We start from the raw sequence: 27058 nt of genomic DNA on the forward strand, positions 1-27058 counted from the left end.
CCTATTTCACAAAATTCAACTTGTCTCTAGATGTTACAAACATTAGTAAGTGGAAGCAGAGAAATCCTCTTATCATATTCTAATAACCTTAATAACATGTTGAAAGCATAGAATTTTAACCAAAGGGTTGAACACAAGTTATTTAACTGGAGGAAAACAAGAACTCCTGATGTAATCTGTACAGATCTCTAATGCTGTAAATCATTTGTCCTATTTGATCTCTATATTGACCTTTACCTGTAAAAATGAAAACCTCTTTCACAGCCGTTACTTCAAAGTAAAGCCAGTTCCTCTTCTCTGAAAATGTAAGATAGCTCTGAAGGATTCCTTCATTTAATAATATTGTAGTAGGACAACATCTCTAGCAAACAGCTCAGCTCCATTCATTTGAGAAAAGGTCTATTTTCCTTCACGTGTACAACTTCTCACTAAGGCTTATGTTATGCATGACAACTACAGTAATGCTATCTCCTAAGTCAAGATAGGTTTTAATTGAAATAGCCCCAGTAGGCAAGTACTGCAGACATAGGTCTGGATAAACCACAGTCTAGACCACTTGCCCCACTTCACATACCAGGTCACAGCCCTTGGCTTTAACCAGTGGTACATACTTTGCACACACAAGCAAATACTCTGTAGCATTTCCTGACTCGTTAATTTCACATGCCCTGAGATGAAAGATACAGTGCAGGCCTATCACTCCCAGTGAAATAAAGAATAAAAGCGTTATCTTAGAGTTACCATAGTCATTTTCACTAATGCTAAAATCAACAACACATAGCCTCAAGCAAATGACAGACTGGTTAAAAAACCCACATACACAATCACTATGTATTTTAACACTGTCTGATGTTATCACAGCTATATTAGCACTGTAATATTAGAATTCTACTTTACACTGGATAAACAAATGAAGGTGTCAGAAGTTCAGACACAGCTAGTCTCTCATTGCGAGTTCAGTACTTGCATCACAGGTTTTATTTTGAATAAATATACATCAATTAAGTAAAAGCAGTTCCCAACCTGTCACTGAAAAACCAGAATGAGATACCAGACAGTTTCACAGGGAATATGCACATTCCTGAGCAGACAAGGAGACAGGAACAAATTATGTGGAGTTAGGATAAAAACCAGCAAATTATACTACAGGATGAAACAATGCAGAAAAAGATATTTGGGGGGGAGGGGGGGGAAATTGTCCTATCTCACTACAGGATTATTGCAAGCTGTATACCTTGAAGTGTCATCAAATGATCCTCTGCTGATTTTCAAAAATAGGCAGGTGACTATTTCTTATTAAGGTTAGAATTTCATACGGTATGTTGAGGCAATCATTTAACAGCTCCACACCACCAATGTAAAAGCCCCACTCCCTCCTCAGCACCTCCCTCAAACAAGGGAGATGCAAGGGAAAATAGAAAGGGAATGAGAAAGGGAACCTTTCAGTGATGGTTTGCCATTAAATTCATTCTTAGCAAGCAGCAGCATAAAGAAAGGATTTATCAGGTAGTTGCTCTAGTTGTACCTTAAATCAGCAATGTTAAGATTTGTACTTAAAACAGGATTAAGATGCATCCCTTTCAAAATGTAATGACTAACACTTCAATTTAACATCATTATTCTTCAAAGGACAGATGAATCGTACTCCTATTTCTTGCCTAAATTTTGTTCTCTCCCAGCCACCCAGAAGTTATAACATTTCAGAAGTTTTTCCTATTTTATCTGAAGTCCTGCAATCACCAATTTCACACAGAACTGTACTTGCCTCAGACACCAGACACTTCAGATAGTAAAAGCTATTCTACTCATCTGTCACAACACAGCTTACTTCCACACAAAAAAGAATCAATCCAAATGTATTTTCAAATCTCTGATGATGCCTCCCATCATGCTATTCCCTTTCCTGCTTGCCTCTTATTTGCTACCTTTAACTTTTACCAGCACAGTTTCTTATATGCCTCCTATTTCTCCGAGTCTCCACTGCAACTAGAAGCCTTCTACCAAGCACCCCTGAGCTACAGTAGTGCCCAGGAAAGAGACAGGATGAAAGTCCCCCTGCTCAAGTAACTACAACCTCAGTATCTCCCCTCCTCCTCATAGCCTCTGCTGTTCACAGGACAAGAGAAAGCAAGTTCCAGTGAAAAACTAAGGAACAAAGTGCCCCTCTTTTCTAAGGGAAAAGGGCACGCAACATTTAATTGCTGAAACCTAATAAATGTAATTCAGACAAATCTTGCACAAGTTACAGAATTCCATGATAAAAATTGTAGTGTTTTCACCTCCCCAAAAGATGAAAGCAGTAATGGAAACCGCATTCCCTCTCCACATCAGCACAAAGAAAACTCACAATCTCTTAACTCGTAAAGTTCTCTGGTTTCTGCACATCTGATGTTTCTCTCAAGCACTTCCTTGATTATATGGTTCGGAGGTACTCTAGAAACATTCTAGCAAAAGTATACTATGAACTATTTCAAATGAACAAATATATTTTAAACAGATTTTTCTCTCCTCAGTGAAAAGGTAAGTGAAAAGGGGACAGAAAGAAAGGGTAGTTCTGTTTTCATAGCAGCTCACTCCTTACCACTCTGACAAGAGCACACATGAACATTTAAATAAAGATCCCTTGCAGCTTCAGAATTTGTGATGTGGAACTCATTTTAGGCAAGCTATTAAAAAAAAAATCCGTTTTGAGTCAGTGGTGATAAGTAGTGGAGCATGGACAATTTACTATGTAGAAACCAAGATATGAGAAGCCCTGCATTCCTGGTGAGAAACCCAAATGTCATCCAACTGCTGAAGATTTGAGGGTACTGAAATTCCCATCTCCTATGTCGCTCCTCCTTGGTGCTCTACTCTCTTGGTTCCACTAAGGAATATAACAAGCATAAGGCCTACTTAAAATGTGTTTGGAAAAACACATTGTGTTTCCACACAAATGTGATGGAAAAAAACAAAAAATTTTCCTTTTTAAATTTCTGGTCTCCACCCTAAGCCCCTCTTAATTGTTGATCAGAAAAAAACCACATCAACACCTTACTGTAACTCAGTATCCCAGGAATTTGAAAGAGTTTCAAGGCAACTTCAAAGATAAGCATTAATTTCTCTAACCCTTTCTCACCTTTTCATCCAGCTCATCCTCTTCAGTCCATAGTTGTCTTTTTATAACTTTGTCAAGTAGTAAGAGGATACAACTGATTTTGGGCTATTTCCCTTCTTACAACAAACCAGTTTCAGATGAACTGTCAAGATCAGCGAGTTCTCAGTTTGCTGTAGCTTGAAGGAGTCATAAACAAAGAAATAAGATCTATATATTTAGCAAGTGAAATGTTACTACAGCTCCCACATTCTTGCCTTTATGTTTCTCTTTCTCACACTTTATGTCTTAAAGTGCCCTCTCTTTTGGGCCACCAGTCTTCAAAACAAATCAACATGGTAACCTAAGTGTTTGGAGAGAAAAAATCACTGTTGAATAGTGCAAAACATTAAAACCCCCTGAAGAACAGAGCAATTCAGATAGCTTCCACAACACTCCTAAAACACAACAAGCCAAGTCACTCTTGCCCTTACAAGTGTGAGTTTCTCTAATGTCAATGGGATTACTCAGATAAATGAAGTGGGCAAAACTGAAAACTGAGCCCCAAGCTTGAAGCTGATGTGAGGCTTTCTTCACAGCTGTACACAAGGCTATCATCATATTAACAGACCTGCACCATATAAGCAGTAACAAATACATGTACTACCAGAACAGTCTAGAAAAGCACATGAGAAAAAGCATCACTATATTAAAAAAAAAAAACCCACAGAGTTTTCCAAGAAGCTTTGAAATACAGCATTTTCAACTGTCAGCTTACTTCTAGACATGAATATTTTAAACCAGTAACAAAGAGGTTCCTAATTGTGCTCAAATACACCTGGCAACCCACAGACATACTGCTGATGTCTCACAGCTCTAGTCTTCAGTATTTGCATCTTCTAAATCAAAGAGGATAAAAATTATTTTAAAACATCAAGCATGACTTTCTATGTAATCACCCAGGAAATACAGTGTAACAACAGCAGAAGGAATATTGTCCATAAAAGCTTATCTATTCTACACTTGCTTTACCAATGAAAGATTTTAGGAGCCCATGTACTAGAATATTCCATATGTAAATTATGAAAATTTTATGACCTCCATCAGAGAAAATAGTTGAAAAAAAAAAAAGTCCTAAAGTATCATCAAACAAGGGAATATGTTTTCAGTCTTTCTGTAGAATCCATTATCTTCATTTTGACAATTTAAGATAAGTTCTAGAAACAGCACGAATCCAGATTTTATTGTATTGACAAACTGGGAAGATCACTTTCCAATTTTTCTGACAGCAAGCCCTAATTACATCCTGTATTGTTTCTGAACATATAAATACCTGGAAGATACAATGGAATCTAGAGCAAAGTCATCACAGGACTTTCACACATTTCTTATTCACTTTTCCAAACCAGGTCATCAATACAAATACAGACTGTAAATACAGATATTGTAAATACAAATACTGTAAGCTGCACATTAAATGAGCTTGTCAGTCTCTCTTCTGTGCAGCCAATTCAGCTTCACAGTTGAGCCATGTACACTAAAGCATGGATTCTCTCAAGCTCCTAGGGCAAAATCTCTCTGTTTGTTTTGTATGACTGACATAGGTTAACAATTATTTCAAACACCACTCCTTCTGAAAAAGGTCTTTACTTCCTTAGTTCTCATTACAGATTATCAAGTCTCAGGGCTTGATTTCTCTTTCACCTATAATCAAGATATTAATGAAACAATATCTATCCTATCCCTATAGGACAGCAAACACACAAGTGTTACTCACTTAGCTGTCTACTCTGTTAAGGAGTGAAGACTCAAATTTTATCCCCAAATACATATACTGTTGAACTTTTCAGGACTACAGAATGTGTAAAAAAAAAAAAATTTAAATTAGTATACTCGTGAGGCAGTATTATAACAAGTACACTCCAATGTCACATTTTGCTTTACCTCAATCACACCATCTTGTATTCTGCTTTGCAAACACAAATTAAAAGTCTAAAACTAAGCAAAACTTCAAATTCACTATTTCTAGAGACAGTAAAAACTTAAGTTTTTATTGTCTGAAGTAAAAAAATAAATACTCAATCACCTGAGAAGGCCAGGTGTAAAAAAAAAAAACCCAACCACTGTCCTGTATACCTTGTAAACATTAGTGAGGTGGTAAGGTATTTAACATGTTTTGAAGTACAAAGGAATTTAAGTATTAAGTTTGCCACTACTGGAATTTGCTGTTATAGCAAGCAGGACAGAGAAGTAGGCCTAACACAGCCTATGATGCTTGTCAAAACTTCCCTATGCGACTTACAGCCAGCAAGCTTCATCACAACTATGTTTTCTAATTTCACCAGAGAAATACAAACCAAGGCCTTCATTTATAATTCAGTGCAGCTTGGTCCATAAATTTATAATGTCTTTTTAAAGTTTTTGATAATTAGACTGCACCGTTTTCCACAGCAACATTGCACTTCATAATACACACAAAGTTTTGGGGTTTAATTACTTTTCAGGACCACTTTGGACAAAATATAGGTTTTACAATAGGCATCTTGGGCGTCTATCACCCAGCTATTAAAAACAACCATTGAAGCCTACCCTAAGAGCCAGAATCCCTCCCCAGCTGAAAGACCTGCCCTGGTGACTCCTGGGCGAGAAGCCTTTCAGCTGGTTACCTCGCTCACTGAAGCACTTTTAGAGGAGGTTTGCCGATTTACAGCGCTTAGACCCGGAAAGGGCAGCAAACACCCGGGCTCCGGCTGGCGGGGGGCTGAGAGGATTTGGGCTTGCTGAGGCCTAGCGAGCACACGAGGCCTCCTGCAGCCCCAGCTCCTTCTCCGCCAGCAGCGCAGACCTCTCCGGCCGGGCGGGCCGGACCGGCCGCGGGGCAGGCGGTCCCCGGGGCCGGGGGGGGCGGCCACGGGAGGGACAGGGGTCCGGGACGCTCCGGGAGGGACGCACGGGAGGGAGGCGGCCCCGCAGCGCGGCGCCCGTGGGAGAGGGATGGCGAGGAGCCAGCGCCTCTAGTTTGGGAGGGACTCGCAAACTTCGGTACCTGTCGGGAACTCCCCAAACGCCAGGGACCCCCGTCGCCTCCGGGAAGAGCTCTACAGGCTTCCCCTCAACATGAACTCACGCAACGGACTTAAAAACAGGCTGTACCCATGCCGACTGGAAGGAGGGCACGGCGTGCCCGGCGGCAAACAGGGGCTTCTCCCCCCCCCACGGTCCCCCGTCCCGAGATGGGCACCCTCCGGCGCACCTCCCGCCCCGTCCCTCCGCGACGGAGCTGCCCCAGCGGCGAAGGGCCCGGGAGCGCCGCTCCGAGCCCACCCCCCCCGCCCCGGGCCTCGCCACCTCCCTGCCCGCGCACCCACCTGTCCCGGGGATCGATCCAGCTGGTCTGCTTGGTGTTGTGGTCGATGTAGAAGACTTTGCCGTCGTAATCCCTCGCCTCCTCCCAGCCATCGGGTAAGGGGAGCTGCCCATTCCCCGCTTTCCTAGGCATGGTCGGGCGGCGGGGGTAGCTGCTCCATAGGGACAGAAAGAAAGACGGGAAGCGGGAAAAGCCCCCACCCGAGCCGGGGGGACGGGGAAGGGGCCGGGAGCGGGGACCGGGGGGGCACGCAGCGGGCCGCTCACAGAAGCGCAGGAAAGCCCTCCTCCGCGGCCGGGTCTCAGTCCACCATGCCTGCGCTGCCGCCTTGCCCGCGCCGCGGCAGCCCGGGTCAGGGTTGCCGGCGGAGCCCAGCTGCCGTCTGGGCGCGGGGAGCCCGGCTGAGCCCCGGGCGGCCGCGGCCGCCGCTCATTAGCATGAGATTAGCATCCATCTCATCTGCATGCACATTCCTCCCGCCGCATTCCTCAGGGTTAACCCTGCCGGCGCTGCCGCCGCCGGGCTGGGCAGGCCCGGGCCGTGGATCCGGGACAGAAAACGTCCAGCGAGGGAGTGCGTGGGGCAGGCCGGAGGGCAGGGGCAGGAGAGGGGGGACAGGCGGCAAGGGGGGCCCCTCCTGCTTCCAAACGAGCTCTCCCCGCGGCGCGCAGGGGCTGGGCCGGTGTGGGGGTAGGAAACAACCACCTGAGGGGGACGGCGGCCTCGCGGGCCAGGCTGCCAACCGCCGGTGCCCCCGCGCCTTCAGCTCCCGGGCGCCCAAGCGCTCCGGCCACGTCCCCGCAGCCTTTTTGGGCAACTGGGAGGGCGCAGGAGCCCCCCCAGTCACCACCACCCCGCGGGGAGAGCGGCGCGAAAGGGGCTGCAGAGCAGCGGCCGGGGCTGCGGCACCCCGGCGTGAGGGCCGACCGACCGGCGGTGCGTCCTTTTGTCTGCGGGCGTGCTGCTGGCCCCGCATCAGGTGGCGCAGGACACTTCGGATGTCCTGGCCCTGGGGGGCTGGGGGAACGTGCCCCGGGAAAAGGCAGCTTTAGCCCTGTCTCCGTACCCTGAGTCGCGGCGGTGTCGAGAGAGTTTCCTTTCCCTTCCATTCGGGTCCCGCTAACCTTGCTTCACATCCTTGTGAACTCCCACCAAACTCCAGCAAGGCTCTAGGGTTCCTAAAAAGGACCTCGACATTTAAAATACCAGAGTTCAAAATTTAAATAAAAAAGGGAACCCTTCTTTAACCCTGGAAGTACCTAAACTTTTACTACCTTTTTTTTTCCCCCCTTTTTAACAGAACCACAGCGGAGAATATGTGCACACACCATTTGTGCCCTGAACTATTTGGCCTAAAAAGGAGGCAGCTAAGTCGCATTAAGTATAGAAACCAGGTGTGAATTGCTGTGCGTTTATCTCACATTTGCCACAGGAGAAGACTACTCCAGGCTGGTTACCATGGTTCAGCTGATAGAAGGTAACTTAATGAGCTCTATTAATTTGCATGTGTATCTGATTCCCAAGATTTGGCACCAGAAGTAGAGCACCTATGGGGGAATACGATGCCCTAGTTTAGCGGCTAAGACTCCTAGGTAACCCGAGTTTTAGTCCCTGTTTCCTAGAATGTTTTATTTCTTTTCACTTAAAGTTACTGGCTTAAAGTAACAAAATTTTCTGGGAGAGGAAGTCTGGGGCCCAGAGCTGTCCTTTTTCTTTCTTTTTTCTTTTTAATCTGTTTATCTATTCCATTATAGCTATCTTTAGCAGTCAGCTGTATGAATTATTCTTCTGAGACAATTTACACTTATTAAGTACTAGACTTGTTCAGTGCATAACAAGTTTTTGGATTCTACTTCAGAGGCCGCATAGCTGATAGTTAGGCATTGCAGTAATTAATTTACAGGTATTTAAGTCCCATTGTTGGATCTGCTCCTAAATAGAAAAAAGTACCAGCAAGATATGATTTTAATTTAGCCAATTGCCAATCTGGTAGAGCTAAGGCCTTTATTATTTTAGTCATTCTACTTACTTTCTTCTGTAACACTGTCTCTGCAAGTGCCTTGTATGCCTCCCCAAAATACCTGTATGTTGAGCTCCAGACAATCTTGAAGATTTTATTTTACATCTGTTGCATTAAGGTCATGTGCAGTGAAACTACATACATGGAGTAAGGCCCTGGTGGTTAACAGTGGAGAAAAACTGAGTTGTTCTAACTTCTGGATATCTGTAAGAGTTCAGCCACTTGGGGAAACCAGCAGGATCATTGCCTATTAAAGTGACAGACTCATTTATTTCCATTGAGAATATTAAGTTTCAATGACCTGATTGGTTTATGAAGTCCAGTCTTTTTTTTCATCAGTGTGAAAAAGCACTTTTACTATCCATTTACATTTGTGTCCTTTCAAATAGTCTATTCTAATTTTATAAACTTGTTTATAGGTGATATCCTACAGTGGGAAAGTACATGTGGCAGTTGTGGGACAGGATAAACTGGATTTTCTTTTCCGTTTTAAAGTTCAGTTTGAGTTACCAATAAGACATTTTGTTATGTAAGTTGATAAAAAGCTATAGAGGATATACTTTTCTGTCGGAAACTAGCTGCCAGTTACTTATCTTTGGCATTAACAAGGAGCTTTTATAATGATACAGCCTTTTTCATTCTGAAAAAGCAGGCCTGTTACACAGCAGCACTCCTATACTCCTACTCTCTAAATAATCCACACAAAAGAAAACATGAGATTAGAAAAATCTGTAATAGCAAGCCAAAACTGAAACCTCGTTTATGTCAGTACTTCCCTTGAAGTTAATTATGGCACCTGAGGTAATACCTAATTCCTATTCTATGTCACCACCAAGGCAGTTGGAACCACATCTTTGTTTATTGGTCAGATGAGATCCATGTGGATGTGGATCTGATTTATAACCATCTTTACCAGGGTAAAACTTCTCATCAGAAAACATCAATATTTTCATTTGCACAAATAGATCAAAATTGCAGTTCTTAATTTTTGGAAATAAATACACTAAGATCATTGCATAATTGTCTAATTTCTATATATATGCTTGTGTGTGCATATGCAGATGTGCTTATGCTTAAATATAAACTGTTGCCTGCTAAATGTTAGGCTCTCCCCTTCCTCCCTCATTTTCCATTGTTTGAGTACTTCATTGTGTTTGTATTTATAGTTAGAGTCTACAGTCCAGAATGCCGGTTTAGGACTACTTAGGAATGACAATATTTGAAGTCAGACTGACAAAAAGTAGGTAATATTTGTGTAAATAAATGCCAGACCTTTAATATTACCAGTGAGAACATTGAGCCTTTTGAAGGACTGCTATTGTTGTACAAAACAATCCAATTATCCTCTTGCTTTTTGCTCTTTTGCAATTTGGACTGGTAGAAAATAATTTCTTCCACTATCCTTTAATATTTTTTTCATATGTCTAATATAGGAAGGCAGAGCAGATGTTCATAATGATCCTTTTTAGCCTAAAATATGCTATAAATTCTATCTAAATGTAGTTTTGCAAGTATACCTCCTACATCTCAACTGATAACCTGCCTAGCATTTTGTGCTGACATTGTCAGCTGACAGCATACCACAGATTGTTTGGCTTAATTGCATAAGACAGCATAGTTCAGGAGATGTAAGCATGCTTTATTCACAACACAGAAGGGTGCATATGAAGGAGTTGTCCAAAAGCACGGAACAATGTAGCTATGGCATGACTCAAGTATTTATCAGTAAGTATGATAAATAACAAGATATGCTCAAAGAAAAGGAGCTAATTGTTCCTCTCTTTTGCTTTGCATATGCATGTTTAACCGGTCTGGAGAAGTTCACTTTATAAGTAATACCTAGTTAAAGGATTGAGTTAAAGGGAATTAGAATCATAACTATTTTGGGTCCTTTCTACTTACTGTTGTCAGCTAGGAGAAAAAATGTCTATGCAAAAATTTGAAACACAAGTGTGGAAGTGGCTGAATCCAGGAAGCGGGTCTACAAAGGCAAATGGTTGTGCCCCGTCACATAACGAGAAGCATACCCTACTCCAGTCTGTACTAGTGTAGTTAATCTCCTGATACTCTCTGCTTGCTTCTTGTTTCACAGTAAATCAGTTCTTGGGACTGACTGTGATCAAAAAAAAGCATGTTTGTGCCCTGTCCTTCCATAACAAGAGACTCCCTTAATTTGATGATCCACTAGAGTGATGTCCCTGAAGAAATTTACAGCTGTTACAACTCTAAATTGTACTATCCACAAATGGCTCTGAATCAAGAGCCACAGCTGTCTCTGTGAAAATCTACATAGTTCAGCCTCCACTGCTTTCAAACAGAATTTGAGTGCAGAATGAATTATGAAGTATGGTGACAGAATTAATTTCTAAAAACATCTGACAAAAATGTTTGAAAATATATATTGGTTATGTTGGTTTTCTTTAGACACTTAAACAGTGTTTATTGTTGTCCAAATATGGACAAGTCTGACTTCCCTCACATATAGCTACTGTAGAACTCTAAAAAATAGTATTTTCAGCATTATAAATATTTGTTTATTTAACAACAGTGAATTTTATCTGACAGCTATGTTTTAAAAAAAAAAAACCACCAAAAAATAGGATTCCTTTATGCTGCGAGATTTTTAATTTTAAAAAGGGTTTTAAAAGTCCTGTAAAGAAGAACAGTGTACATGCGTGAGGGAGGAAAGGAGGAGTGCTACTTATACTATTGTCAGCTTCTGAGGCATGTACACATCTGAGAGTAAAAGATCTTTGAATAATATTGTTTCTGGTTGAATTTATGATGAAGCCTGCAGAAGTGATGGAGCCAGAGAACAGCTTTGATAATGTTTATGCTCATTCAGCTTTTCTCTACTCCAAAGCCTGCTCTGTCCACTGATATTCAATTGGACAGCTTGCTGCTAAAATAGGATGTCCTACAAAGACTTCCCAGAGTATCAGTGAAAAAGGCCATACCAGGTTCTGCTTCAAATGAATATATAGTAACTTTTTTTCAGAATTTTGGCCTTATTTTTGCCTTCAGGCATGCATAGGAGAAAGTAATGAGCAATTACACATTTCAGGTCCTTGCAGACTTGAATCCTATATCCTTATAATCCTATATCCTTCTAATCCTATAAGTCTGAAAGTAAGTGCACAGAACAATTTTAACTGATTGTTAGTCTGATTAAAAGTTTAGGGTAGGTAGAATGGAAATGATGTGGTAAGAGCTTTGCCTCAAACCTAACTACAGAAATGTGAGTAACATTTTCATGGTAAAATCTGCTCAAACTCAACCCAAACCACTCATTAAACAAACTGAACATTCAGTTCTTTTAACTCTGATTCATACTGCTGATATTTCTTTGGACAAAGAAAAAAGAAGATGGAGAATTTTGGTAGTTCCAAAAACCCTAGGATTTATGAGGTCCAAATTAGCTTTTGAGGCATATTCCCACAGAATTTCTTGATGCAGTCTTGGTATGTTGTCTTCATGTTACATCTTCCGTAGAAACAGTCTCGCTATACTTATTTAAAATATCTCTGGTACTTGTACACACAAATTTAACTTCCCTACATTTCATCATATCTATGGAATTGCAGTGTCTATTCACTGCTGTCTAATGGCTTTGGAGAACTGCAAAAGCATGCCTGGTCAGCCAAGAAGGTTCCCAAGAGCCTGGTCTTCTCTTTTGGCTGCGTGTAAGACAGAAGTAGGCCAGCAATAGAGGGCTTCTTCTCATCGGCAGGGAGGGAAGAATGAAGGAGTTTCTCAATAACAGCTCCTTTGGTGGAGAACACTGATTAATTTCTTAAAGTATTTAAGATACTCCATCAAGCAGTATACAAATGCACAGGTTTACAGAGCTAATGCTTTACCAGTCTCTCTCTACTGGTGCAGGGAGTAACTGCTCCCACCACAGGCAGAAGAAAGGACTTAATGTACATCTGCTGTGTTGTATCTAAGGGGGGCAATGCATGAAATACAAAAAGGAATGTTTTAGCAACAACATCCTGAAGTATGTTTCTTCTCTGCATCATCCATGTACTTTCAGAAACACAGTGCAGTAAATGAAGTAGACTGGACTAACTGACTTGAGTATTTAACACCTGCATTACAAAAAAAAAAAAATCCTCTGACTGACAGAGAGGCTTAGGGAACCTTTCTTCTAACAAATGAAAAATCTTATTTGAAACACAAAACAAGTACAAACCTGCCAAACTATAATATGAAAAAACAAATGCTTCTTTTTGCTTTCACCCAGTTTTCACCTCTTTTTTCCCCCTCAAAAAAGTACAGTTTCTTTGCATGAATGCAAAGTACTTTGACTTCTATCCTGGCCAACAACAAAGGAACCTCAATCCTATCTGACTGCTGACTGAGGCTAAAAACCATGCTGCAAAAATAAAATCTGAATCTGTGCAAATTTATGGCAAAAATGGGACTGTAGCACTGCTAGACTGCTAGAGATGTTGCTGAATTGTATGACTCATCCCATGGCAATTTTCATTCTAGTCTTGTTATCCAAAACCCAGAATCCCAATGTCTGCACTTTTTGGAGGACGGAAAAAATTTAAAGAACACAGCATGATATTATTATGTCCACTTTGCAGTGGACATAAAAAAACATGTGTTAAGTGACTCGATGGAGTAAAAAATACCTAAATGAAATAGGATAGGGCTTAGAACATAGGATGCTTTCAGCTCCTGAGCTGAATCTGTTGAACTGCATTGTATCATTTTTATTATTTCAATATGTGGTCTCAGAAATACTTGGGGTAAGCTTTCTTATCACAAGGAAAAGATTATAATTCATACAAAAATTCCTTTTATTCAGTATCTCATTCCCAGGTAAAATGTGGTGTATAAAAGTTATCAATTCCATATGGTCAAGCATATGTTATGAAATGCTTGTGTCCACATATAAGACACATGACAGTATTTCAACAGCTTTCTCCTTTGAATTTCTTGGTGGAGAAACATAACAAAAGCATAAATTGTAGTTAGCTGTACTTGTGTGTTCATAAATGAAATACACTAATAAACAACCTCCAACAGCATAAAAAGATTACACTGAACAATAATTCAAATAAAATAATTCAAAGCTATGCGAAGGCTGCAAAACTTACATATTAAAACGTAATCCTCAGACAACGAAACGTCGGAGCTGTTGCCAATAATCAGCTGTTCTGTAAAGGTGTGAATGTAAAGCCAAAGGATATACAGTTGATGCTTATACCAAAGAAGTCACAGAATCACAGGATGGTTGAGGTTGGAAGGAGCCTCTGGAGGTCATCTTGTTCAACCCCCCTGATTAAGCAGGGCCACCCAGAGACGGTTGCCCAGGGCAATGTCCAGGCAGTTTTTCAATATCTCCAAGGATGGAGATTCCACAACCTCTCAGGGCAGCCTGCTCCAGTGCTCGGTCACCCTGACAGGAGAAAAGTGTTTCCTGATGTTCAGAGGGAACCTCCTTGTTTCATTTTGTGCCTGTTGCCTCTTGTCCTGTCACTGTACACCTCTGAAAAGAGCCTGGCTCCATCTTCTTTGTACCCTCCCATCAGGTATTTATATACATTGATAAGATACCTCTGATCTTCTCCAGGCTGAACAGCCCCAGCTCTCTCAGCCTTTCCTCATATGTGAGGTGCTCCAGTCCCTTAATCATCCTTGTGGCCCTTTGTTAGACTCTCTCCAGTATGTCATGTCCGTGTCTCTCTTGTACAGGAGAGCCCGGAACTGGACCCAGCATGCCAGATGTGGCCTCACCAGTGCTGAGTAGAGGGCAAGGATCACCTCCCTCCATCACCTTGGATCACCAAGGATCACCTTGGCAACACCACTAATCCAGGATGCTGCTGGCTGCCTTTGCTGCAAGGGCAGTTTGCTGGCTCATGGTCAGCTTTTTGTCCACCAGGACCCCCAGTCTTTTTCTGCAAAGCTGCTTTCCAGCCAGTTGGCCTGGAGCATGTACTGGTGCATGAGGTTATTCCTCCCCAGGTGTAGGACATTGGATTTCTCTTTGTTGAACTTCATGAGATTCCTGTTGCCCATTTCTCCCCTTCTTTAAAGAGCACAGAAGCATGCCACATAATTCAAACATACCAAAACAAACTACTGTGCTGCAAACTGGCTTCTTGAACTCTAGACCAGAGGTGCCCCTGTAAATGAGCAGCCGGGTTTTTAGAATCAGTGCTGCTTTCCCTTTAGTCTCGCTAGACAATCAGAACAAGAGGTAAACCTCCTCAGGACTGCAGTCTCTGCGGCCTTCAGCAGTATCGTGGATGTCATCACTCACAAAAGACCTTGGTTCTTATATGGAAGCACTAATACATGTTTCTACAACTCAATATGCCACCTTCAGCATAGAAACAAATAGAAGTGTTTATTTATGTAAAGAAAGATGGTGTTTTCAAACACTAGCTCAGAAACTCTCTGATTACTTAATCATTGATACCTTTTTTTCAGAACATAACAAATGTGGAAGAAGTATGATACTCTTAGTGGCAGCCTGCTTCCCACTCCAGGAACTCAGAACAATTAGTTTGGGCTTTTTTTCAGATTGCAGAATTAGGGCTTTCATCCCGAGGAAATAAAGTTGAGTGTATCTTCAAAATGTAGTGGAACAAGGGTTGGTTGTTCTACAGCTTCCATCTAGTTTCACCCCATATACTTAAACCAAGATTCATGGTAATTTTTTATATATCACTGATGGGGGTGGGGGCAGGAAAGGTGGTGTCACCTTTTTCCGTGGCAGGTGCTGGCTCCTGCTCTTTTTCTGGCCTTCCCCTTCCCACCTCCTTTCTTCTTACACCTGCTCCCTCTGAGGCTCCTGTTGCTCTGCAGCCATCAGCTCTGATCTGCCAGGGCCGGGGCCGCAGCAGGGCTAACGCCAACGGAGCTGGCTCACTCCATGCAGCTGGCATGTGTCCACGCTGCGCTCCCCAGTGTGTGCTGTCCTACCGATATTAACCATGCTGCTCCCTTCTCCAGGGAATCCCACATCCCCACTCCCTGGGACAGTCTCATCAGTGGCTGTAGGCACCTCTGTACCTGTTGTTGCTGTGATCAGCCAGCAAAGGACCGCGCTGCCAACAGTGACATCTGCTGTTAGTCACTGGCCGGGGCTGCCACTCAAACCATCCCACTCGTGGGCGACAGAAAAATAGCGTCAAAGCCAGAACAGGAGTGCTCGCCCCTGGGTTCTGCCCGGGAAGGGCTCTGGGTGGAGGTGAGTATGCTGCATGTCCTTTGGTGGCCTTGAAACAGTACCAATGCCTGGCTGATAGCCACACCAGCAGCTTCATCTGGTGACAGCTGGAAGAAGAGGCAACTGGAGGTTGCGAGGCATCGTCACCCCTGGAATCGGTGTGCCTTCTAGACTAGTGGCAGGGAAAGAGCCCTTCTGAAGTTACACATAGAATCACAGAATCACAGAATCATATAGGTTGGAAAAGACCTTTAAGATCATCGAGTCCAACCGTAAACCTAACGCTACCAAGACCACCACTATACCCTGTCCCTAAGCACCTCATCCAAACGTCTTTTAAATACCTCCAGGGATGGCGACTCAACCACTTCCCTGGGCAGCCTGTTCCAGTGCTTGATAACCCTTTCAGTGAAGAAAAATTTCCTAATATCCAGTCTAAACCTCCCCTGGCGCAACTTGAGGCCATTTCCTCTTGTCCTATGACTTGTTACCTGGGAGAAGAGACCGACCCCCACCTCTCTACAACCTCCTTTCAGGTAGTTGTAGAGAGTGATAAGGTCTCCCCTCAGCCTCCTTTTCTCCAGGCTAAACAATCCCAGCTCCCTCAGCCGCTCCTCATCAGACTTCTGCTCCAGACCCTTCACCAGCTTCGTTGCCCTTCTCTGGACACGCTCCAGTACCTCAATGTCTCTCTTGTAGTGGGGGGCCCAAAATTGAACACAGTATTCGAGGTGTGGCCTCACCAGTGCCGAGTACAGGGGCACGATCACTTCCCTAGTCCTACTGGCCACGCTATTTTTGATACAAGCCAGGATGCCATTGGCTTTCTTGGCCGCCTGGGCACACTGCTGGCTCATATTCAGGCGGCTGTCAACCAACACGCCCAGGTCCTTCTCTGCCAGGCAGCTTTCCAGCCACTGTTCCCCGAGCCTGTAGCGTTGCATGGGGTTGCTGTGGCCCAAGTGCAGGACCTTGCACTTGGCCTTGTTAAACCTCATACAATTGACCTTGGCCCATCGATCCAGCCTGTCCAGGTCCCTCTGCAGAGCCTTCCTACGCTCAAGAAGATCAACACTCCCACACAACTTGTTGTCATCTGCAAACTTACTGAGGGTGCACTTGATCCCCTCATCTAGATCATTTATAAAGATATTAAACAGAACTGGCCCCAACACAGAGCCCTGGGGAACACCGCTTGTGACCGGCCGCCAACTGGAGTAAACTCCATTCACCACCACTCTTTGGGCCCGGCCATCCAGCCAGTTCTTTACCCAGCGAAGAGTACACCCATCCAAGCCATGAGCAGCCAGTTTCTCCAGGATAATGCTGTGGGAAACCATGTCAAAGGCTTTACTGAAGTCTAGATAGACAACATCCACAGCCTTTCCCTCATCTACTAGGCGGGTCACCTTGTCATAGAAGGAGATCAGGTTGGTAACATCACTAATCACAGGCTCTGAGATGCTGTTAAAAGAAAGCAAAGATCTGACCAGTTAAAGACATATTTTTAAAGTTTTAGGTGGTTTTCATAGATCATGAGCAAGCTAACACAAGCTTTTGTTTTGTTTTGGTAAGAGGAGGCAAAGAAATACACTGGGGCAGGGGAGAAGAAGGTAAGGAGTTGTTTATGAAAAGAAGTTTTCTTGAATCAAGGAAATCCTTGAAGGAAATCACATTTCAGAAAAAAAATCTCAAAAGGAACATAAAAAATTCTCAAAAGCACATATATGCACACTTTGTGTCCATAATGCCACAAGAAAGATTAATGCTTTTCTTTATATATCTTTAAGAGATCTTTTTCGATGTATCAGCATAAATGAAGAAAAGCTAAAAATTGAGAAACTTGTCTGCTGTAGTGAACCTGTAGTGCTACTGCTGTCCTTTATCCTGTAAGGCAAGAAAGAAGTAGTAGTGTACACTGCCTTTTAATGCAGCGGAGGCCTCTCGCCAGTCATTTTGTTTAATCTCCCCTCTCAGTATTCCACATCTGTGGAATACACTTCTCCAGCAATCTCATTTTAATAACATATTCTAATCCATTAAACTCACTCTGGTGAGCTTGCAGCGAACCGTGACATTTCCAAATCAAAGTAAAATCAAAGGCCTTAAACCAGACTGCAGAGCTAAAATTCTCTTTCATATCCCTTCACTTTATTTACAGAGGATTCATATGTTCAAATATACCAAATCATCATGACAGAATAATTATGATGTCTTGTCATGTCATATTTTTTGAAACAATGTCAAATACTGAAGGACCTGCAGAAAACTACGAAATAGCAAAAAACCCCAAAGCCAAACAACGATGGATGAAAGACAGCCCGTAATGAGCATGTCAAAACTTTGTTTTCTCTGCTGCTTTACCTGACGGTTGATACTTTTGCAGCACCAAGTGAAGTCCTGTTAGTCCAATGATTTAAATCCTTAACACGATCCCCTTACTCCAATTGCCATCTAGCTGGGTACAGGGCAAGCACTGTCAGTTCCAGGGTATGACAGGGCTTCTTAACCTCTGCAAAGCCTTGCTTTTCCTGACCAACACTGGGATATAATCTACATGGATTGTTACACATGTTTTCTGAGATGAGATTTTCTGAAACTGTAGCTAGGCTTATTCATATTTTTAATCTGTGTACCTGTATAAGCAAATTGTTCTGGGACAAGTCACAGGAGCAGACTTTCTTGAAAGCAAACACGTAGCAGGTATGAAGAAAACTACATTGCTAAAGTAAGCAAGGATAATGCAATACCAAACCAAATAGAAAAAATCATTTTTAGGGTTGCCTTCAAATGATTGCAGGAAACCCAAAGTGCTGAATGTTAGTAACTGTTGAATTTTTATTTGAAGCAAGTCAAGCAGATGATTTTTGCATCCTCTTCAAATATTGGATTTTAATTTTGGTGCTCTATACATAGCAGAATTAAGCATAGCTGTAGAAAAGAGGTAAACATTTCCATGTCAGAATTCTTCACTCTTGTATTTTATCAGATCTGTTTAAATCTCATCTTGTGCAAGTGGAAATGACTATTTCTATTTTGCAAATTACATAATATGATCAAATCACTTCTTAATCTCCTCTTTGGTAAGTTTTCACTATAAAGCTCACTTTCCAGTCCCTTAATCATTTTCATTTCTCTTCTCTGACTCCACTCCAATTAAAGGAGATCTTTCTTCAGTTTGAAGTATCAGAAATAGAACTCACTCCCCAGCAATAGTTACACTAATGCCAAATATGTGGCATCTATCCACTTCTACTATAATTTCCACAGTTTTTTGGCCATAGATTGGATTAACTCCTCCTGCCACAGCACCTCCCTGGGACTTGTGTCCAAGGATTGCTACTGTGACCTAAGCTCTTCTGTGACAGGCATTCCTAGGACTAAGGCCACCATCCTCTAAACATAACCTGCACACTTGTTTCCCAGATACATGATTTTATATTTTTCCTATTGAAACCCATATTGTTTACTTTTGGTCATCATATTCCAAAGCTCTAATGCCTGTCCCAGTGCCATCACACCTGTTTTTTCACAATTTACTGTCAGAGCAGGAAGTATTTTATCAGCATCATTTATTAATACTTAATGTGCCTTTTATGAGACAGAAGTATTTCTTAAGCATGCCTGCTTTTTTCTGCATTATTTCTAATTCTGCTGTTACCATCCGTGAATGGACCAATACCACTGGTGATAGTAGAATGTGAAAAGCTAAACTACACGAAGTCAAAATACAGGACTGAAGGTAGACCAGTCTTTTTGAGCTCTGATGCCATCAAAATTATTCTGTGGAAGTTGACATACATTTTAAGGTTTTCCAAACAAGGATTTGTGTATACCTTTATTTTACCAGAGTCCATTTTGCTTTACTTAATGTAGCATTCAAAATTTAAAAAGGGATTATTTTTCTTTTATCATAATTTTTAGTGTAATCTTAATACCATCCCTTTATCTTAAAATTGATAAACTTTATCTTGAAAGGCCACACAATTTCCTATAGTTTTTAAAAAATAAGGGCTAATCGTTATAATAACAACAAAAATATCATGCAAGACCTTACTTCAGCACTCCTGCTCTTGCTTTATGTCATTGGTACTTTATTTCACAATGTGTAATTTTAGATTACTACTAATTTAGATTACTACAAAATAATTTGGCCTATCTTTTTACTAGTTAGTCTGGAATTGTTTTGTAAAGATACGATAATGTTTTTATAAGGTAAATTTGCAAGCCAAGAAAACACACTGAAAAAACCCTGGGCTTAGAGAAATTCAGTAATCTTGAGTTTCTTCTTCTAAGGACCTGTTTGACATTTTAACAAGTTTCCTGAACACTTTTCCTTTCCCATCTATTGCTAGACAGCACTTCCTATCCCCAGCCCTGAACCCTGCCTCCTTTCCAAAAAATCTGTCATCTTTCCTTCAGGGACAGCTTGACAAATTGATGCAGTGATAAAGGTTTATCACTCCTGCTGCTGCTCTGACTCTCCCCGTCTGCCTGGAAGAGCTATAGTAAGAGCACAGAAATGGACATAACCCCTTGCTATAGCATATCATCTTCTGGACATTTTCCTGCCATATGAAATTGCGATTTATGGCTCAAATCAATGAACACATACTACCGCCTCCCCTGGGGGGTTGAGAGGGACATTTTAGAGCAACTGGTCTGTGTCGTCAGAAAGCAGCAGACCTCTTTGGTTTCTGTAGGAGCAACACCTGGACCTCCTCTCTTTCCTGCTGGGAGCACTAGGAACAGCACGAGGTATTTTGTCTCCTGGACCGTGGAAATGGGCAGCTTCTGCCTCAGCAGCCAGGCTGCATTGCTTCACTGAGCGGGCCTGACTGATTGCATCCTCATCCTCCTGCCATCAGCACAGTTTTAAGTAAGGAGGATGCTGGTGTGCCTCTCCCCTCTCAGCACAGCAGATAATAGGACTTTTCTTACCGCTCAAGGTTTCATGTTTTCTACAGCCACAGACAGACATTACAACAGGTATTAAGCATATCAAGACCTACTTTCAAACTTCTTTTCAAACCACTAGCCTAGCCACTTGACAAATACTGATTACCATCTGATAATTTTAAAATCATCATAATATGACTCTGGAAGGCTCTAAAAGCAAGTTTCTGTCTAAAACGTAGGTAGGAAGGGGATGAATCAGAATCAATTATGTTAATACATTAATTATTATACTCATATTAGTAAATAAACATGTTCATATTATTACGTCCAGGTTTATATTACTAAATCCAGAGGGGAAATAAGTGTCAGAAACAGGTGAACAAAAGGTTTCTCCTGGCAGGATGAAACCATGTGAAGCTAGAGATCCATGGTGTTCCAGAAGGCTTGAGGCACTTTCAGAATTCAGTCTTTCTAACTGCCATACGTAAAGATTCAAATCTGTTTGCATGCTTAGATTTTAAGACAACATGTAGATAACAGCTAACGTGCAGGTATAGTAGAGTGTTTGGAAGAGCTGAACTTTGTAAATTAGCAGAAGCTTGGAAGCTTAGCAAAATACAACTTTAAGTTAAATAGCAAAAATAATGGTATGTGTATATATGTATAATTTGACAATACATTAGGTTTTGCTATTCTCTGCTAAGAATGATGCCTTTAATCTCTTGCTGCATCTGAACATTTATTTGACAAACATAACCACGATTTTTTTCATCAATATTACAAAAATTGTGCCTCAAATAAAAATGTTATTGTCACGGGACAAAACTTTAGATAATATATGCAGAAGTTACAGTAGCATCCAGGAGTTCATATTTTGTAGCCATTTTCATTAGGGAAAACCTTTATTAACAGTTAGCATTTTTTTCCTCAGCAAAGTGCTTTCAAAACATTTGCTAATTAAAACCTTTATATCTTTTAGACAGTAAAAGTGCCTTTTCCAACCTGCAACAGCTATGTAACTTATTTTATTAGGTTTAGTAATAAAGTCAGATAAACCTTTGATTTAATAATTAGCATTTATAGAGTGGTTTCTGCCTTCAAAGCACTTTGCAAACATTAACTAATTAATTCTTGCAACTCCCCTGTAATTTGGGGAAGCAAGTATATTCATACATGTTTGCAGATGGTTTAGGGAAGAAAGTACTATCTCAGACATTTTATGAAACAGAGAATTAAGATATAAATTAGGTTATTCACTTAAGGCCACAAAGATGGAAATGTCAGAGTAGGAACTGAAACGAAATTATTCTCCTCATCCTCTTCTGCACTCCAGTCACTCAGCTCTTTCACGGCTTTTCTCTGGAGAGGTCCAGTCAGGTCTGCCAAAGCAAAGCAAAGCTTTGGCTGCTAAGCAGGTCCCTCCATCTTTTTACCCATCTTTTTCACTTGCTCGTGGTGCGTGCATACTTCAGGAACACGTGCAGTGGTTCACGCGACAGGTTTGCCCGTGCATGGTGGCCGCGGGCACGTGGCCATCGGACAAGGAGGGGGCCGCAGCAAAGGGTTGCAGCGGGGCCCCTCCCTGGGGCTCCCAGCCCCTGCACCAGACACAGGGGGTCACATCCAACAAAGCAGGCGCTTGGGGCCGGGAGCAGGGAACGGGTGAGATGCAGGAGCCTCAGCGGCAGCGTGCGGCATGGGAACCATGTGTTAGGCTTAATAGGTCTCGCCCAGGGATGCTCCTCTGGGCTCTCTGACCTCGCTAATGAACTCTGCCCACAACTCTGCCCACTCTGGTCTGCCTGGTGTTCTCTCTCCCTGGCCATCACCACAATACAAAGACAAAATTAAAAAAAGAAGCAATATTCTCCTGCTGACAGCTTGCTTTACTTCTGCCTTGAGTACAACATGCTACAAGTATTTATTATTGTAGAAGAGGAATATTGTTTGTTCCCTTTCTTTCCTATGCATTTACTGATTTGGTACCAACAATAATACAGCTTTCCTGTCTACTTCAACCCAGCTAGCTATGATGTTATGCTGCATTTTAGTCCTATAATAGATAGATATGTACCCCTGCTTGTGCTGTAGGTGGAATGAGGAGAGTACGAGCTGCCAGAAGGCCGCGCCATGGACCTGATGGTATCAGAGGACAATGAGGAGTCATTTGCAGTGTTTCGACTCAGCAAAGCAAGTAAGGTCTCTTGACTCACAGGCTTTAGGAAATTTCCTGAAATTAAGATACTTATTTTACAGCAAATAAAGGCCATTAACAAGATTGCAAAATGAGTGGCTTGTTTTCAGTGAATTTAAGAATTCCATCAGGTACAAAGGCCCAATTATTTATCATTCTTTGGTTTTGCTAAATGTTGGGAATTAATATTACTGTGTAAGTTTTCATGGTTTTTTGTATTTTTGTTTGTGATGAAATAGTAAGCCAGAAGTCGATTGTATCACTGCTGTGTATCAGTTTCTCTTCAACCAACATTTAAAAAATCCAAGAAACTTCAAGACATTTTTAATAGCTCAACCGAGCTAAGTTTTCATATGTCATGGTGTCTTCTTCAAGCAAGAGAAACAGAGTGAAACAGCAACAGAGAGATATCTGTTAATGCACACTTCATCATTACATTCAGATAAACAATACAATTAAATAATGTAGGAGGTCTGTAAAGATTAGAGAATCAGGGACTAAGCATTCCTTGGTGATCAGCTATTCATTAAGTATTGAAAAGTAACTTTTTGTGATTCTGTTTCTGTAAGCTGAGTCTGTCAAGTGGAGACTACTAGAAAACAGAACAGTGCTGCATTTTGTATTTGGTGTGCCAAGCACTACTACTCTATGGAGATGAACAGATTTTTTTTTAATTTGCTATTTTATTGTATTTATAATTAGCCGTCTGGAAAAAAAAGTTCTCTTTTAGCATCTGCAGTGATGCATTGATTCTTTCATTACAGCAAATACACATGACCCCCGGTGTTCAACTGTAAACAATAATAGTTACTGGCTTCATTAGGAAGCTAGCAGATGGCTTATAAGTTCTCATGGTAGCTTTTATCCATTTGAGGCTTGCAGTGTGCAAATGTTTGTCTTTTAAACAGGATAAAACAATGTAAAAGGGACTCTGTGCTTTGTTTTTATTAGTAGCAATTAATTTGTATTGCAGATTTGAATCTGAGTATCTGAGTGCACTGTCTATTTTTCCTGGCTGCAGGTAAAATACTTGCTGGGCCTTGCCTCTGCCTCTGTGGCATTTCTGTACCAGAAGAAATGAGGTCAAATACCACTTCCGGAGCTTTGACAGAGCTATATTTTTCTTAGTAGGACTCATGTTATAAACCCAACCCTTCTTCCCTTCCCTTCCCTTCCCTTCCCTTCCCTTCCCTTCCCTTCCCTTCCCTTCCCTTCCCTTCCCTTCCCTTCCCTTCCCTTCCCTTCCCTTCCCTTCCCTTCCCTTCCCTTCCCTTCCCTTCCCTTCCCTTCCCTTCCCTTCCCTTCCCTTCCCTTCCCTTCCCTTCCCAAATCAAGTGGTGCCCCCTTTCAGCAGAGAGGAAGCACTGCCTCTAGTTTACCCTGCGTGGACTGGGGATCTGACCATGGAAATCATTAGTGCCATTTTGTCATTCCAAAACATTATTTACACAGCCGAATTTTTGTGTACAGTTTTGGAATACCTGATGAATAACAGCTCATTTACTGTCATCACCAGTCAGGTGCCTGGAGGGTGATGAACTTCAGGATGCTTCCCAGATAGGCTGCAAGCAGTTGCAATGACTGGCAAACACAACCGCCGCATTTATTACCTAACTGGGCAGAGCAATCTGAAGACCAGTTAATCTTCAATAACATTTGGTAGAGCCAATAGCTCTTTTAAAGCAGAACAGTTTTATTTTAGTGTGTGAGTCTTTGATGGCTTTTCTCGTACTTCTGATACAGCCCAGGCTCTCATTACTGTTTTCACGTACTCAATTGTTGGTAGCTGGAATCAAGCTACATTATCAAGAAACAGAAGCAAGGGTTGCCTATTAAATATGGTGTTAAATACCTTCAGTTCTCTTTGAAAGCACAGACACATGGGAGTGCAAAGTCCCTCGAAGTGTTGCACCGCTGTGTTTCAACTGGGTCTGCACATGGAGGAGCCAATAGGTAGTTCATAGTTCGTGTTCATTCAGTATTGGCTGCTCATGGTTTCGTCACGCTAAGGCATAAGCATTTGACTGGTTGATTTTACAATACGAATGCCTCTCTTCAGATAGAAATCAGCCATTTGTTTCAGAAAGGACCATCAAAAACTAGAAACTGTTATATAAGAAAAGTCTTATTTTGAGGGCTTAAATGAACCTGACTGCCTGGGCTTTGTGTTTCCTTATTGTACAGTAAGGGCACGAGTATCAAATTGGGGGCTTTTTTGAGTAAACAGTGATCTAGTGAATCTTTAGGGTTTCATATTGTATTTTCATGTTCTATATTCAGTTTTAAAGTTAAAAATTACTTTTGTTTGGAGGGACATCTGTATCCCCCAGAAGAGATATTGGAATTTTGCTTTCAGAGCATGTATTTTCTGTTTTATTAAAAATAATATTTGCATAAAAAACTTACTTTCTTCTAAGCACATCTGCTCTTGCTTCTACCTCACCTGAAGATCTAACCCTTTGCATGTGACATCTTCAATGAAGAATAAGCAGCAGGAGCAGATGAGCTTTCAAGAAATAAAGATCCTATTTTCATGCAAATGTACCAGTAATTAAAAATGATGAGAGAAAAAAAAAGGAACCTCAATATGCAATACTTTCAAATTTAATTTGAAGTATAATAGTTTTAAACTTTTCCATAAGAACTCCCAGACTCTTTAAGTGGTTTAGTTTTGAGAACAGTAATAATTGTCATTCAGATTAATGGGTTAGTTTTTCTTATCAAAAGACACCTTTAAAATAAGTTTGGGGGTAATAGTAAGAAGTTTTAAAGGTTTTTTTCCCTGTGGTTTGAAATAAAGTTAATTAAATTCCTAAGTAAACTGAATTTCCATTCAAGTCTGTGGGTGAAGTATAGCTGTACTCAAAAAGCCAGCCTAAGGCCTACTAGAAGCCCCACATGACTTCCACTACGGAAAGTATGCCAAGCTGTATCTTCAGCATTTACTGTTGCTTCATTAACCATCTCACCTTTCCTGAAGGAAGCATTTTACTGAAAAACAAAGACTCTGTTTTTATTAAGTTTTACTGTTCCTTATTAATCACTTCAAAGCTTACAAAATCAGGAAGGAGAAGATACTTTGTGGTAGTAACGCATCCCACAATTCTATCCTTTTAAAACCACTGCAGAAACTGAGAGAGATTTAACTTATACCTACTCTACTCTACTTTACTGTACTGTACTCTATTCTATTCTATCCTCTGTCTACAGTAAAACAGAGTTTGAGATCTTGAGTGTTCTCAGTTCTCATGACACATGAAGAAAGTGACAAGCACACAATTCACAATAAAATAAAATAATTGCCTAAGCATTGGACCTAGTTCTGTTCATCTTCAAAGTTGTACGGTTGCAGAGTTGGAATGCATAAACAACTTGTGCCATTTTATCCTATGCTATTTAAATTCATTAGTCAGTATATAGAAGTAGTCACAGCTCCCAAATGATAGGTGCACCTTTATTGATTAGAAATAAGTTTATTTCTGATGGGTTTGGAAAGGCTGGGCATTACCTATATATACATACACACACATACACATTTATATATATAAAAACAATGGAAAGCTGCATAATTTAGATCCCACAGAATAAAGAAGAAGTGAGGTATTGATGATTTATTGATTACAGCTTACATTTAGATGAGGAGATGCAGGAGCTGATAAATAATGTAAATATTTTAAAATTCTGACAGCAATAATCTAAAGGGAATATTATAATTTGCAGTAATACCTGGAAAAATTCCTTCTCTAATGCTTGCAACTAGAATTTCTTGTACAGCAGGCTGAGGTATGGCCCATGGACTTCACAGGGACTTGGTAATGCCCCATCCACATCAGCTAATTCTTTCTTCCTTTGCATTTCTGGCTTGTTTTTTGGGTTTGGGTTGTTTGTTTGTTTTTTTCTAGGGGAGGGAGGTGGACCACAAGAATAAAGTGAGGCAGCTCTATGGAATACCATTATTGTAAATGCTATGAATAGGACCTACCACTACATTTCAGTGCTTCAAATTTCAGTGGAATTAAGAAATGGAGGAGGCTAATAGAGGTTGGGTGTAGCTATGATGGGTATGGCAACCCATGCTGTATTAATTTGTTCCTGGATATGATTTACTCAAATGTTTTAGCTTCACTTTCATTCAAGCTATTGGAACTTCATCATAGGTTTGCTTAGCTGGTGCCTTAGGCAGCCACACCAAGTGTTTGAGTTTCTTGTGATAATGAACAATTAAAGCTAACTGAAAGCGCCTATATTTTTATAACTGATTTAGCAGTTGATTGTCTCTCAAGATTAATGATTCCCCTGTGCTCAGAAAATAA

General features: G+C 41.4%; 2 protein-coding genes across 5 annotated transcripts in view; one reads left to right on the plus strand and one right to left on the minus strand.

Moving 5' to 3' along the window:
* WWC2 (WW and C2 domain containing 2) overlaps window positions 1-6865 on the minus strand; it is a 111814-nt gene extending 104949 nt beyond the window's left edge. For 3 of the 4 annotated variants that reach the window (XR_012775510.1, XM_075500253.1, XM_075500251.1), the window contains exon 1: window positions 6442-6863. Coding sequence is in view for 2 of the 4 variants with exons in the window: in XM_075500253.1 (XP_075356368.1) it covers window positions 6442-6572 (131 nt within the window). In the remaining 2 variants the exon portion in view is untranslated. Of the gene's footprint in view, window positions 1-6441 lie in introns of all 4 variants that reach the window. The other variant, XR_012775511.1, reaches the window with a different exon arrangement.
* Window positions 6866-7152: 287 nt separating this feature from the next.
* Window positions 7153-27058, plus strand: part of DCTD (dCMP deaminase) — a 57714-nt gene continuing 37808 nt past the window's right edge. Inside the window, exons 1-2 of the mRNA XM_075500256.1 lie at window positions 7153-7380; window positions 7741-7917. The gene's annotated coding sequence lies outside the window, so the exon portion shown is untranslated. The remainder of the gene's footprint in view (window positions 7381-7740; window positions 7918-27058) is intronic.

This window comes from Mycteria americana, chromosome 4 (assembly GCF_035582795.1).
Source record: "Mycteria americana isolate JAX WOST 10 ecotype Jacksonville Zoo and Gardens chromosome 4, USCA_MyAme_1.0, whole genome shotgun sequence".
In the NCBI taxonomy this organism is placed as follows: Eukaryota; Metazoa; Chordata; class Aves; order Ciconiiformes; family Ciconiidae; genus Mycteria; species Mycteria americana.